The sequence below is a fragment of the Pezoporus occidentalis genome, unplaced genomic scaffold, assembly GCF_034315485.1.
Source record: "Pezoporus occidentalis ecotype Australia unplaced genomic scaffold, CSIRO_AGI_Poc_V1 ctg30, whole genome shotgun sequence".
Taxonomy (NCBI): Eukaryota; Metazoa; Chordata; class Aves; order Psittaciformes; family Psittacidae; genus Pezoporus; species Pezoporus occidentalis.
The window spans coordinates 3,152,033-3,166,579 of NW_026914941.1; the positions used below are offsets into that span (position 1 = coordinate 3,152,033).

At 35.1% G+C, this 14,547-nt stretch overlaps 1 protein-coding gene across 8 annotated transcripts in view; it reads right to left on the reverse strand.

Annotated features, from left to right (window-relative positions):
* Nucleotides 1-14,547, reverse strand: part of PCDH11X (protocadherin 11 X-linked) — a 491,669-nt gene that overhangs the window by 397,555 nt on the left and 79,567 nt on the right. The window contains exon 5 of one of the 8 annotated variants that reach the window (XM_062627451.1): nucleotides 7,469-11,494. The exons of the other annotated variants lie outside the window; for them this stretch is intronic. Within the exon in view, the coding sequence (XP_062483435.1) occupies nucleotides 11,489-11,494 (6 nt within the window). The 3' untranslated portion in view covers nucleotides 7,469-11,488. Of the gene's footprint in view, nucleotides 1-7,468; nucleotides 11,495-14,547 lie in introns of those variants that run through there. 8 annotated transcript variants of the gene reach the window in all.

The window sequence follows — 14,547 nt, forward strand, 5'->3', positions numbered from 1 at the left end:
ATAAATGTCAGTTGCACCTACAGAAAAATTTGTAACCACTGTACTACATACAGTACAGCCCTGTATTATGGCAAACTACACTCTGGGTTTGTATATTACTCAAAAATGACTTTAATATAAATACATATAATGTAAAGACAGGTATCAGTCATAAGTAGTAAACAATGAACAATCGGATGAAGTTTCTGTTACATTTACATTTCGGACTTCAAACAGCTTACTGCTCTCTCAATGCAGTTCTCCCTTTCTCTGTTCTAAAACGTTCACTTTCATTCATTTCAATGCAGAACTGAAATCCAGGGAACTAAGTCTTATAGACAAGATCAAAAGATGTCACCAGTCTAATCTTTTTTAATCAACTTATGTGTCACAGAACAGGATACAAGTACGTGTCAAATAAAATACTTTTTGTTACCAAAAATTCCAGTACATATAACATGTATTTGCACTGCTTCTGCACCCATCACTGAACCATTTCAAACTATTAAACAGAATTTGAGGATCCAACTTACTTCACACCTTCCATCAAATGGACAAACAGCTGTAAAAAAATCCAAAAACCTACTTCTTAAAAAACAGAACAAAACAAAACAAAACCAACCCAACTACCCAAGTTGTCATACCAGAGCTGCCTTTTAGGCTATCTCAAAGCTTCAAAATCTTCTTGTCCTTTCAAATAGACAATTTTACAAAACTTTATTTGCAAGCAAGAACTATGTCCTCCCCCATGTTTGTGAATTTCTCCTTAAAGGGAATTTCTTTTCCCCTATTCTCCTGATCCATGTAGTTACTCCACTGAGACAGAATGAATTACTTTACATGAGCCATCAGTGTACATACCAAGATCTGCAGGACTTGATAAATTATATGCTTTGAGCAACCTGTCCAGTGGAAGATGTCCCTGCCCATGGCAGGGAGGCTGGAACTGGATGGGCTTTAACACCCCTTCCAATCCAAACCATTCTGTGCTTCTGTAATTTTCAAAACTAATGCTTCCCCCCAACCCCCATCCTTTGAAATACAAATATGCTTACTCCTAAAGGGACTTTATATGCCACAGGAAACAGTTTTAACTTTGAACAAAGTAACTTGCTTTGTAGCATTCTCCATCTAGTCAGTGAGAAAGAAGAAACCCTTAGAACTTTTGATACGTGCAAATGGATTGTGCATGTTGATTCTGCTTGTGGTACAGGTACAGACTGCACTCAAGTACTGAATGCCCTCTGAAAATAAAACTCCAAAGGGACTTTGTTTCTTCCATTATAAAATTTTAGATTGTCCCATCTATCTGAAGAAGAATTATGTTCTTCCTGAGTAATATTATTGCAGTTCATTCTGTGAAACTCCACAGTTATCATATCCTCATGTGAATTTAATAAAGCTCTAGCCTTAGCTGCTCTTGAACAGCAGCCAAGCATTTGATTTGTTCTATTTCATTTTATTCATTTATGTGCATCTTGCTACCATCTGGAATCACAAAAACAAACAGTTCAAGCAGTTAATGTGTTAAAAAGGGGCAATAAAATAATGAAATATTTTCTTCCAAACCCCTTCTCCCCCTTTACCCTGTTTCTTTCATATCCATTTCAGAACTCATGTTGCCATTTCCTAATTCCAAAAAGACTTTCTGTTAAGAGGATTGTCAGGACAGATGTTGGAACCCTTACACAACTGAGCACGTGCTGTCTTATCCATGTTCAGTGTTTCAAAGCCAAAATACTGTAACTACTAAATCATGCTTGGTAGCTGAAAGTGAACAGATAATTACACCATTGTACATCTTGCATACAGAAAACATCAAAAGAATATTTTCTCCCTCCAACTGCGTTTTCCTTTTTTATTTGCTATTGACAGAATTATTCTGTCATTTCTATCTGCTTTTAATATCTAACCTTCATGCTAAGTTTCTGAAAAGGTTTGATTCGCTCATCACTTTGACTGAAGCAATCATGACTATTGGCAACTTATCAGTGTTTTCACTAGTAGAACCAGATGGAATCCATTTGAAAACTCCCAACATATTTATAAAATAAAGACAAATACAAAAGTTGATGAGACATACAAATGAGCAAAAAACAGTGTTCTTTTGGGCTTTACCCTAAAAATCCATATAAATAGATGTATTTAAAATATTTACACCTATAAGTAAATTGAATTCATTTGGATATTTACGCTTAAAAAGTGGATCCATAAAAGCAATTAATATTCTGTTTTCCACTGAGACACTTCTATACTTGAGAATCCGGAATTATTAAATATTTGTACTGACACAAAATCATAAAACAGGGTTGGAAAGGACCTTTAGATCATCTAGTTCCAACCCCACCCCACCCCCCCATGGGCATAGGAATGTATTAATCTCAGAATTCCGAGAGGATTCCAGAAGCAGGCTAAATAGGAAAAAGTATTTTATTGAAAATATTGACATGGCACAGTCAAATTCTCCAAAATATGCTTGGTTTTCAGCATTAGTTTAAAATTAATTTACAATTAGCAATAATATGGAGCCACCCAAAAGAAATAGTGTGGGCATACAATATACTACTGTATGCATTTAAACAGAAAGACTGCAAAAGACATGAAGGCTGAACAAGATGAAGACATGTCTAGTGAAGCATGATGAGACAGCTGAAGACTGTTCAGTATCTAGAAATTAAGAGGAAGATGGAGATACAGACAGAAATAAGACTAAGTAAAGAACTTATGCTACAGCTTCCTCATGTGAAGCAGTTCAGTTTTCTCATTCAAAACAAAGTAATTTTCGAGGTAAGAAGGCAGGACAGATGACTGACCACCTGAACATGGGAAGGTTTCACTAGAGCTGACTAGAAATTTTCACCTTTCCCATCTTAACTTTTTCAACTGGGATGCCAGGAAACAACCTTCTTTGAAAGCTCACAATACAATCACTAGAAGTACAATCAGGCACATATGCTGTCTGGAATACAATGCACACTTTTGTCAAAGAAACAGAGATGCCTGAAAGAAAATGAATGACTTAACTACTTTAATGACTTCTGTTCAAAACAAGCTTTGTTAGATTTTCTCTAAGGCCCCAGAAAAGGTTTCACTGGTATTCAAGGACTTCATATCAATCTGTAAAGCATGTACATGCTCTTTCAACAGAAACCTGTTAGGGTGGTGAAGCACTGGAATAGGTTGCCCAGGGAGGTTGTGAATGCTCCATCCCTGGCAGTGTTCAAGACCAGGTTGGAAGAGGCCTTGGGTGATATGATTTAGCGTAAGGTGTCCCTGCCTCCGCAGGGGGGTTGGAACTAGATGATCTTAAGGTCCTTTCCAACCCTAATTATTCTATGATTAAATTAAACACAACAAGGGAAATTCCAATAAAGACAAGGAAAAGCTTTTCATCAGGGGGGTAGTCAAATTGGAACTAGTGTTTCAGAAAGGTTTTGGATCTCCACCCTGAAACATTCTGAGGTCAACTCAAGGAGGTCCAGAGCAAACCATACAACGGCCAAAGAACTCAGAAATGATTATCTTTTGAGTCAGTAACTTTGAAGGAAGCCTGAAGCCTAATGTTTTCCAAATTAGTGGGTTTGATGATTGTCCCATGTGTGAGTAAACACCAATCCGTTTATCCATGGTTTTAATTACACGCAATGTCATTTTGCTAGATTAAAATAAAAATCTACTTTGGGCCATTCAAAAAGGCATTCAGCCATGCTACTACACAGCAATAAATATCCTCAAATACTCCCTTACAGACAAAATAAGCATTTTTAAATGTATTTAGAAAATTACCTTCTTTTTGTGTGTGTATCTATGCATGATAGAGCCCTATGATATATAAAGAGTTTAAAATGTAAATATTTAGTATGAAGAACAAAGAACTACATAGAAGCTATGATCTTACTTCAGTGTCTCTAACGAGACATACTTCTGAGAAGTATTAAATATCCTTATTTGGAAGAGTAGCTATTTTGAGGGAGAGGATTAAAAAAAAAGGATTTTCTTGTAGGATTTTTGGTAAATCCATTGTTCCCACTCAGTTTCAAAAAATATTAAAGATCAAGCTGGCTGCATGGACTAATGCAACAGCAAATAACAACAATGCTGATCACTGCTGATAATAACAGTATCAGATATAACTTTACAAGTGGCAGCAGCTCTCACCGAGTTCTGAGTTTAATATGAGTTGGGAGAAACTTTTCTTCAATTAATTGTAGTGGGTTTGGCTTCTAACTTTGAAATCAATAGCAATCAAAATCTCAGCAGGCTGCAGAAGTTACTGCCTCCTTCCTGTTAAGCTTGAGAACATAATCCAATGTTTCCCTCCCCTCTTCAAGTTTTGTTTACAAATATACTTATTCAAAATAGAAATGCACTTTCCCAGCTTTAGTTTGATTTATTGATATGTTTGCTGCAGAGAGTTTCATGTTAACACCCCCAAAACCAGATGCTTTTCAAAACAGAGGATATAAGGTAAAAAATGCTTATGCTTTCATGGTGTATAATTCTAAAAATCTACACATGGATGTTATAATAACTGGGTACCTGAAAAAAAAAATAGTACTTGCTTTTTATGTTTTATATATTTCAAGAAATAAAAATGCAACAAAGCTACAAGACTGTTTATTGTTATACAAGAGCTGTAATTTTACCTCAGGTAAGTTCAAAAATGGAAAAAAGGTAAATCATACCCACAACTTAAGAACTTCAGAAGAACTGAAGAACTTACGAACTGAAATAGTTTTCATCCAGTTAATATGGCAAAGAAAACTGTACCATATGCTTTTCAATCCTAAGTTGCATTTTTTTCACTTCCACTTCAAAATGCATTACTTTTCAAAGGGAGAGAAACAGAATTTCTAAAAAACAATAAAAATCAGTCAACAATACAACCAAGACATCTTACCTTAAAGACACAATAAACCTGATATGAAACAGACTTTTCAATGCAGATATGAACACAGACCCATGCACTTGCATACATTCTAAGTCAGTAGGCAACATTCTGCTACTTTTAGCCATAATAAATCCACACTAATCCAATCAGGAAATTATGTCAGAATGTGACTGAAAACTACGTCTGTAAAGGCCTCTGATGTGGCACTTGAGATTTTGATAGAGCTATCTCATAACATGAAAAATTATACACCAACAAGATATTCCTTATCTTTCATCGCATTTCTATCCCAATATAGCCTAGGTCCTGCCCATGATCATGACCTTGCTTATGCAGACCCTGGCACCTTTGGCTAGGTAATCACATAAGATATAAAGCACTGAATAGCCAAGGTATAGGTATTTTTCATTTACCTGGGGGACAAGAATGAATACTACTGTTGTACTCCATTAGTTTCTTTCAAATACTTTAAGATGCTTTCTTTTAGCTTAGCAATTAAGATCTTAAACATCATCTTATCAAAAGATTGATTTGAAAATATAGAGCAATTTGAGTGTCCAACACCCAAAATATTAAACTACCATAGCACATGTAAGTCAAAATGTCCTCTTAAATTCATGTCGAATCTTCCAGTACAACTCCAATAATGGCACACTCCTAAATAAGGTGGAAATTTTGGTATATCTTAAAATTAAACAAAATATTCAGATTTATGCTTATAAGAAGCTATTCCAGTTCTACCAGAAAATGAGCTGTTATTTTGTATTTAATTGTAATCAGTTTATATTTTAATTTTTTTAAGTGTTATTTAATACAAAATAACAGTTAAAGACTTCATGATAGTATCTGGTTAGAATAAGAGGATTTTTTTCTCCCCATGAATTGCTTCTCCCCATAAAGTATGTCTAAGCCATGGAAGACATATTTTCATCAGTATTTCCAATTACTCCAACACCTAAAAGTTCAAAGGAAAGAATGTTCCAAATTCCATTCACCTGTTTGAAGCACTGTCTTTGGGTCAATTGTTTATCTGAAACACACATGCACTAGTGTCGGCGAAGACCAGAATCTGTCCCCAGTTATTGCTTCTTAATAGAGGAGGAAGAGAGAAAGGAAGAATCCACCCATCAGTGATTTGATACAAATGTAGGAAAAGTATTTTTGTGGGGGAAAGTTTATGACTGAAGTCTTTCAGATCCATATTCGTGTCAGTGTGTCTGCATGCCCGCAACTTGTTTGCTACTGATGCACACAGATAAAAGGGAGGGGTTTGTACAGCCTAGACAATAAAAAGGAGGAAATTCTTTTGAGGAAAGGTCTTAGATTCAAATTTCATGTCAGACTCTGGTGATCATATCAAGAACAAAGTCAAACAACATCACAGCCCAGAAAGAAACAGCATAAGCAGAGGGCAGTTCATCCACCTGACAATCATGGACATCTTCTCTTGGCAGGGAAAGGATGAAAACTGTACTGCGAAAACAGACTGAAATTCCCCACATAATTCTTAGTTGCCACTCAGTGACAGGAAATCAAACCTCCTATCTTTGGTACCATGGTTCAGTTTTTACTGGAAGTTATTTGGCTTTAATGAACACCTTCTATGAAAGCAAAAAACCATACAAAATACAAAAGAATAAAACCTATTTAAAAGAAAGGCAGCAGTATACCTGATAACACAGTTACTTAATATCCATCTGTATGAATAGAAGTAACTGAACTTTATTTACATGTGTATTTATGAAATAAGCAGAGGCTCACAATTTAGAAGAGAAAAATGTTGTTTTCGTGACATTTTCAGTGGCAAGATTTAAGAGAAAAACTCCATGTAACAGAAAAAAAAAATATTTTAGTAAAGTGGAAGACAATGTAAGAATGAGTAAAACTGAAACAGTGAAAGAAAAAGAACTGTAGTTCAAAATTGTACTTATACTGCATCCTAACCTCCAAGTTATCAAGTCACTTACTAGTACAGTGAGAACAGCATACATTCTCGGAAGGGAAGACAGACCTTTCCAAATCTCTAATTAACGTGGTCAAGTGAAAACCTTTGTGTTTGGCTATCTTTCTTAGCAGATATATTGGGTACTAAGAATATAACTGTAGGTATGTGCCTATGTAATACATACTGCCTATAAACTTTGCTAACTGTGATAAACATCTATATATACCCTCATGCTCTTTCTTTATATACACATGCACACAAAATACATACATACACACACAAGATACACATATTTATAAGCACTATCTTGCTCTCTTTTAGCGCTAAACACTGTAGAAACATTCACACAGACATGTAAACATTGTTACAAGTGCAACTCCTGAAATTCCTGCTTAGACCAGATTTCTTTGAAGAAAACCTAAACAAAAGAAATGTACTGGTAAGCAGCATGAGGTTTCATAAGCAGCACACTTCTGTAGATAGATTATTGGCAAGCTTTACAGTATTTGTGTGGTGAAGTTATGTTAATAATCATAGCTCCTAATCAATGTAAAGAATATCAGTATACATATAGCTTTGATACTGTGCATGCATTAAGCAAACAGATTAGAAGTGTGTTTAAAAACAGTGCTTCTCCAGAAGGTATACAAATATAATCTTTAAACAAAATTTATTTTAGAAATAAGACATAAAAGGAACAGTGCTCCATAATTCAATAAGAAAGGAAAATATATATTAAAAATATTTGTTAAAAAGATTTTACAAATAATACTTAAGACCAGGAATTACCATAAATCTGTGTTTTATGGTAAAATGGGAATTCACTGATAATGTGTAACAAAAAACCCCGCAGCATTACTGTTTATGTTAAAAAAATAATTCTATTTACATCACAAACCAGCTCTGTTCCTGACAGCACCTACTGCCCTTCAGCTGTCCTTCACTCCTATTCAGAAGGATTTAAAGCTTCCAAAGTCCAATATATTTTCTGATATGATAGGCAGCTTTCATACAAACTGCAGATAGTGTGCCACTGCTTTCCCTTGGAGTGACTCACTTGATATCAGGGCACATCTGAGATCAAGTGGCATTGAGCTTTGGTAGACTCACATCCATATGAAATCCAGGTATTGACAAGTATAACACAGGATGCAGAAGAGCAAACCTGTGTCGTCTTTGGCCGCTGGCACTGTAGGGTTAAAAGCAGTGATGTGATTAATTTGCTCTCTAAAAGTGGCAACAAATAAAGAACTATTCTTTTTGCTGAGCCACACATAGCACTGTAACTAACCAAAACCAGGTGCTAGGACTTGACTGGGAGACACAGACCTGTCTAGACAGGGCTGGCAACGTGCACTGGATATAAGGAAGAATCTCTTCAGAAGTTTACTGAGATGATAGTGAGCAATAATAACTGCAGTCTAAAGTACAATAACGAAAAAAAAAAAACTCAGAAAATACAACTAATATTCTAAAGAAAATATCATGAGTTGTCAATTTCAAAAGCACCGTGTGGTCAACTCAGTGACTTCTGCTGTTAATTTACTCGACTTGTATGCAGAGAACAGGACTTCTGTAGGTGAAAACATTTAAGAAACAGAGTTGGTTTTGACACATGTACTTAGACTCAGGATCTTAATATTCATTTAAAAAAACCAAAATTGAATATGGAATGTTTTTGACTGGTCTCCATTTCGCCTTCACATCATTGAAAAGTGTAAAAATTTACATTCAGCACACATACATATTTGGTCACTATGCATTAAGCTTTCATGATGCTTTCATGAACGCATTTAACCATCAGAAAGAAATGAGCTCTCTGAATAAGACTTATGCCAGGCTATGAAACAATTACTTTTTTTAAAGTGATACTTACATGCAAAGAAAAAAAACAAACAACCCAAACAGAGGAAAAACATGAAACTATACCACTTAAGTGGTCACTGGCCTTTCCCTCAGCGCATTTGGAGGGTTATTGTATTTGGCTGTGCTAACTCAGGAAACAACTAAAAGAGATTATCAATTTGGACCAATAAACTGCTTGATGTACCTTTTATCTCATGCATGTACCTTGTTTTAAAAACTTTCAAATTCTGTTGGAATCATTGATTGACAGACTAGAATGATTTGACCAGTGAAATACTAGGAAAACTGTAGACCTTCAGCTTGGTTAAAAACAAAACAAGCAGGAATCTCACAAAAAATATTTTGCTCTGCAAGCACATAACTGGCACATTTAAATTAAAAGATATTTATAAAAGGTTCTCTTCATACTCAGTGTAAGAATGTAGGCACTTCTAGAGGGCATGCTGTCCTAACACCAGAATAACCTGCTATAATATAATTATACCTTTTCACTACCAGAGTAAAAACTGAGGGCAAATGGATGTCCACTTGAGATGACTAAGTTACATGCTTAAGGCTAGACTAAATTAACCTAGTTCAGTATCTCAACTCAGTATCCTTTGAGCCAAAAAAAATAGAAAGGAAAAAAGAGTAAAATACAATATAAGCATTGAAACTATTTGGTGCTTTTCTTATTCAAACATTAATTTTATGTATACGAGTCTTCTCACCGAGGAAATGCAAACAAATTATCATAAAAACAGAAATTCAAAGGTTCAAATACCATAGAAAAAAAAGAGAAACTGAAGGTCTGTGAAATCCTGCAATCGTCCCGACAAACAACTCTTCTAGGCTAAGGGGTTATTATACTTAACCATTACCTTTGAATGCTTCCCATCGCCCACTTAAGCTAACAACTTCCACAGCAATAGGTAGGACCAATCTTTGCTACACTAAAAACTTCTTGGATAAATTCTTGCTATGTTAGGAATGAACTTTCAAGCCAAAGCAACTTGGCTGAATTGTGGCATTGAGTCAATAAATATCATTACTGTATGTCTAATCACTGAAAACGTTGGGTTTTTAGTTTGAAACATAAATGCTGCAAGGGTATGATAAATAGGAATAGCAAAACTGTCTTACAGATACATAAACTTCCTCCAAAGAAAATTATTTCATTATCAGAAATGAAAAATCTTCTGTAACAGTCACAGCTATAATTATGCAATACAATATGCTGAATTACAATACGTACTTCATTATTAATAGGATTTATTTTACAGATCAAATAGCCAAATACACATTTTTAAAAGAGCCAGATAGCAAATGTGGAGCAAACTATAGGCAACAGTCATGGTAGACATTCTGCAGTCCAAGAACTGAGGCAATGTGATTATTAAGTACAAGCCTATAAATATCTTTACATCAAACATATAGTAATGTGTAAGAATTCCATGTTGTAGTCTAATTCATGAATCATTAATAACTTTTTCTTTAAAAGAAATTATATATACTGTATACATCCCAGTTAAAAGCAGTGTCTGTATTTCATTTTATTCTAGCAAACTAATGTTACATGTCTTCATATAAGTGCAGAAAACAGGGTTCTTTATACTCCTTTGCTTCCTAAGAGATTTCGCATTGCATATGAAATTCTAATATAAGAGATGATACATATTCAGCATTACTCCCTAAAATGTGAGGCAATATACAAGAACCTGCAACCGACCTGCAAACAAAGCTACAAGACTCAGATTTTATTTTTTTTTTAATGAGCCGTGCTAAATAACAAATTATCATGTAGAAAATTTGAATTTTTAAAAAGTTAACTACATAGAGAAATAATTGGGGGGGGGGGGGAAGGGGGAAACCAACGTTAGGCCATTTTCTCCCCCATGTGCTGGCTAACTGAAAAAATGACGTATGCTATTTCCTGTTTTATCACACTGAAAGCCAAGTCACTGGACTCAGGACTTTCTTGTTTTAAATAAAAGTACTTCAAAAGGTTAAACATATGGCAGTTTTACACAGACATTAGCCAGACTTCAGCAAGCAAATTGGATTTTATTTTTAAAAGTTAAGTGAATACTTTCCAGTTATTTAAAAGGTGATCATTTATTTATTACAAAATGTTGCGGATAAGAAAGCAGGAAGTACTCATTTTTTACTACTATTACTGTGCCTGTAAAATGAGAAAGCAGTGATTTGATCAATTCTATTTATGATCCATAGCAGCAATATCATCATTAAAAATATTATGGTATAGATATAAATAACACTTAATTCTTAACATGGATAATGGTGCTATAAGTGACAACAATTTGTTTGGTTTTATTTTAAATGCAGGGAGTATAAAGAACTTTACATTCTCTTTTTAATGTACGAATAAAATTTATTGCTCCCTTTAATATATTTATAGAAACAAAGTTCCTAATTGTTTCAACTAAAATAAATAAAGAAAAAAGAAAACTGGGACAAGAGGATGATTACAAGCAAAATAGATTTACCATAATCACCAATTGTGCAGAAGGATGGGTCACATTACTTTTTTCTTAGCAAAACTACATTATAGAACACTATAGCACAACGTACTAAAATCTCTGTCTTTGCTTTTTAAAAAATTCTTGCCCTGGATACCTTGCAGTAGGGCAGCTTGAACAGTTCATCGTCACTTCCAAACCCCTCTGGAGATCAGACGATAAATTTCTTCGGCAATCAGAGACAGGACAAAGGGCTTTCTCGTGCTATTTCCTTGTTTTCATGTTTGCTGGCTTAACATCATTGTGTACACGTACGACTTCAGTATATAACATCAGATGCGATGGCGTTCAGAGCTGGCAAACAGAGAAACAGCATGAGAAAAGCCCTTTCCTGCATAATTTTCCCCACATATTGTAAAGTTTGTCTCCAAATTTCTACCCTGTCAATCACTGCATGGATTTGAGAAGTACTGAGCTACTGCGGTTCTAACCAACCTTTTTTGATGTGTGTTGTGGTTTTAGGTTTCTATACACAAGCAAAGACCTGCACACATCTATATACCCATAGCAAAAATGCTGAAAAAGAAACTAGGTATGGCTTTTTTTTGCTTTGTCAGCTTCAAACCCCAAGTGGTGTTGCAAGATTACAGCTATTCAAAGACTCCCATACCACCTAGAACATGTTCTACAGAGGTTTAGCAGACTTCATTCAAGAGCATTGATCCTAAGAGCATAAAATATTTTGATTTGAAGAGGTATTTTGCATCCTTGATCTCTATTTATCATCAACAGAGTTAGAGTCATTCAAAAAAAATAAATCACATAAATTAATCCATTCCAATCTGTTATTTCACAGGAAAGAAAACACCATCAATACCATCATCACCAAGATGCTAGCCACTCCCTGGTCAGGAAATTGCTATCAACTGCAGATTATTGAGTGCAATACATGCTGGCAGAAAACAGGAAAAGAAAGAAATGCAAAAATTACGCTCTATCTAAACCAGGCAGTATTGCTGGCAATGGTTTATAGCTCTAGGTCATTTAAGAAAAACCCACAAAGTTGGATCATGAGGATAAGAGTAAACTTTTCTGTTATCCCACTGAAAAATGAAGGCAAAATGCACTTAATGTTTAAGAAAATCTATGCTGCTACTACTCTAAAGCATCTGCTATTGAAGAGAGAGCTGTGTATCATTCTAGCTTACACAAAAAATCACCCAGTTATGAATGCTGGAACTTCATCTTCCAACTTCAGCATAAACTCAGTCAGCAAGCTCTTACTGGGGGCCGGGGGCAGAGGGGAAGCCTTTGATTTCTCTGAATTAGTTTTTACTTGAGTGTCCTATTCAAAGTACTTCACTTTTTTCCTCATACAAAACATTTTTCTTTACATCCCATTTGCGCTGTTTTTGTCTTCTACTATGAGGCAAGGGGGGCCCATTCTAGATATATGTCCATGCTTTTCCAGTGAAAGACATGTTAAAAGAACAATTCTGAAGTTTTTCTTCAAAGTATTCCACAGAGGAAAAGCATTTTTTGACCAGCTTTATCTCAGTAATACTGCACAATTCAGTAGCTGCTCGGTAACCTCCATGCTGCACTTTCACTTATCCTTGAGTTAGAAATTCTCCAGATGGGAATGTCAGGTTTTTTTCCTGAAATGTGTACACATGGCAGTGTATCAGAGCTACCAGAATATTAAGAGAAAATAAAACTATTTAGAATCATAGTTATCAATTTTGAAATGGCTTATACCAACAGCTATTTAACTGATATTTAGAAGATACTGTTCTTTGAGTATAATTGTATCTGCCAATGCAAAGTTACCAGTGTTATTTCTAAGCTCTGTTACATACCAGAAGCATCAGCACTGACGACTGATGAACACTACACTAGGTTAAACTCACTAGTCTCATGTTATTAAATGAAACAATAAATCCTCCAGCTATAGATTTAAATAACAGGTGAGTTTTTAGAGCTATTAGGTTCAGGAACAGTGTAATATTCTCTCAATTCACATCCTAAGCACACTGTTCTCATAGTGAGTGGGAAGCTATAATGACTCTTCACTACATTTCAAATCAGAAAATGAAATATACCATGACTGTAAGCAGGTCTAAGCAGTAACTAACAGAATCAGAATTGTGACTGTAGGGGACCAAAATATAATGTATTTTAAATGAAGTCTACTTCCCATTCAGATTTCTACAGAATATAATGTCCCTCTCCAACCAGTTTCTAACAAGCGCAGCAGCAATCACTGTGTCATCTGAGATTTCTGTTCAAAAGTATGGGTATGTTCTCAAATGATAGAATCCTGGCAACTAAAATTAACTGATGAAGATTTGCATTAGTGAATAAAACCAGTGTGTATGCTTCTTCACCCCCTCAACAACTTCCCAAACTTGGTATAGTTTGCTAGTAGTGAAGCTAAATTAGCATACAGAGTTCCCTGCGAAGCATGGAGAACCACCAAGAAGCATGTAACAGTAGATTCATATCACGATTGTACTTCCCAGGTCTATCAACCGAAGAGGTGCTGCCTTCATAAACACTCACACTTCTTCAATAACACAAAGTCAGAATAAAACTTGCTCTTAAGTTGTAAATGACAACACAAAAGGTCACAAGTCTCTTCCTGAGTGACTGGGTGTTTATTTTCAGATTTCAACTGTTCCTATAATATGCATCATACTACTCTGAAATGAAAAGAATGTCTGAAATAGCATTAATGAAATGAAAGGAGAAGGCGGCAGAAAACGCATGGGAAGTTCTAATGAACATCTGCGGCAGGAGCTTCTTTGAACCAAACTGCCACACATCATACTATACATGGTTTGAATTGACAGGCTGATCCCTAGACAGGTATTTCAATTGTCTGAACACTGTTTCAAGTACTTGAGCAAAGAATATATATTTAAAAATTGTGTTATAAATTACATAAAAACTAGACTGGAAAAACCTCTCCTTTCTGTTCATCATTCCAATGCAAATACAAGAAGAATTAGAAGATTTGTGTCAGTATGGAATAATTCATATAGTCTGCCCTCACTGAGGTAAATGTCAAAAGCAATGGAGCTTTCCCAAAGCTTGCAGACAGATAAAGTTTAAAGGTGCTGTATGCTTTTCTACCAGGCCCACAACTACCAAAACAATTAAAATCTTATGGCACTGAAAGGGAATTTCATTTACAAGCTTCAAATACACAAGTTTGAAAATTTTTCTTATGAATAAGAAGCCCATTCAAAGAATTATCTCTACTATATCCCAAAAGAAAGCATGCTATTCTGCAGCTCTGCTATCACTACTATTTCAGAATAGTATTAATATCTCTCTCCTCTTTCCTCCTTCTCACATACATAGGGGACATAGGGATCATTACATAAGGACCAAACTTTTTCCTC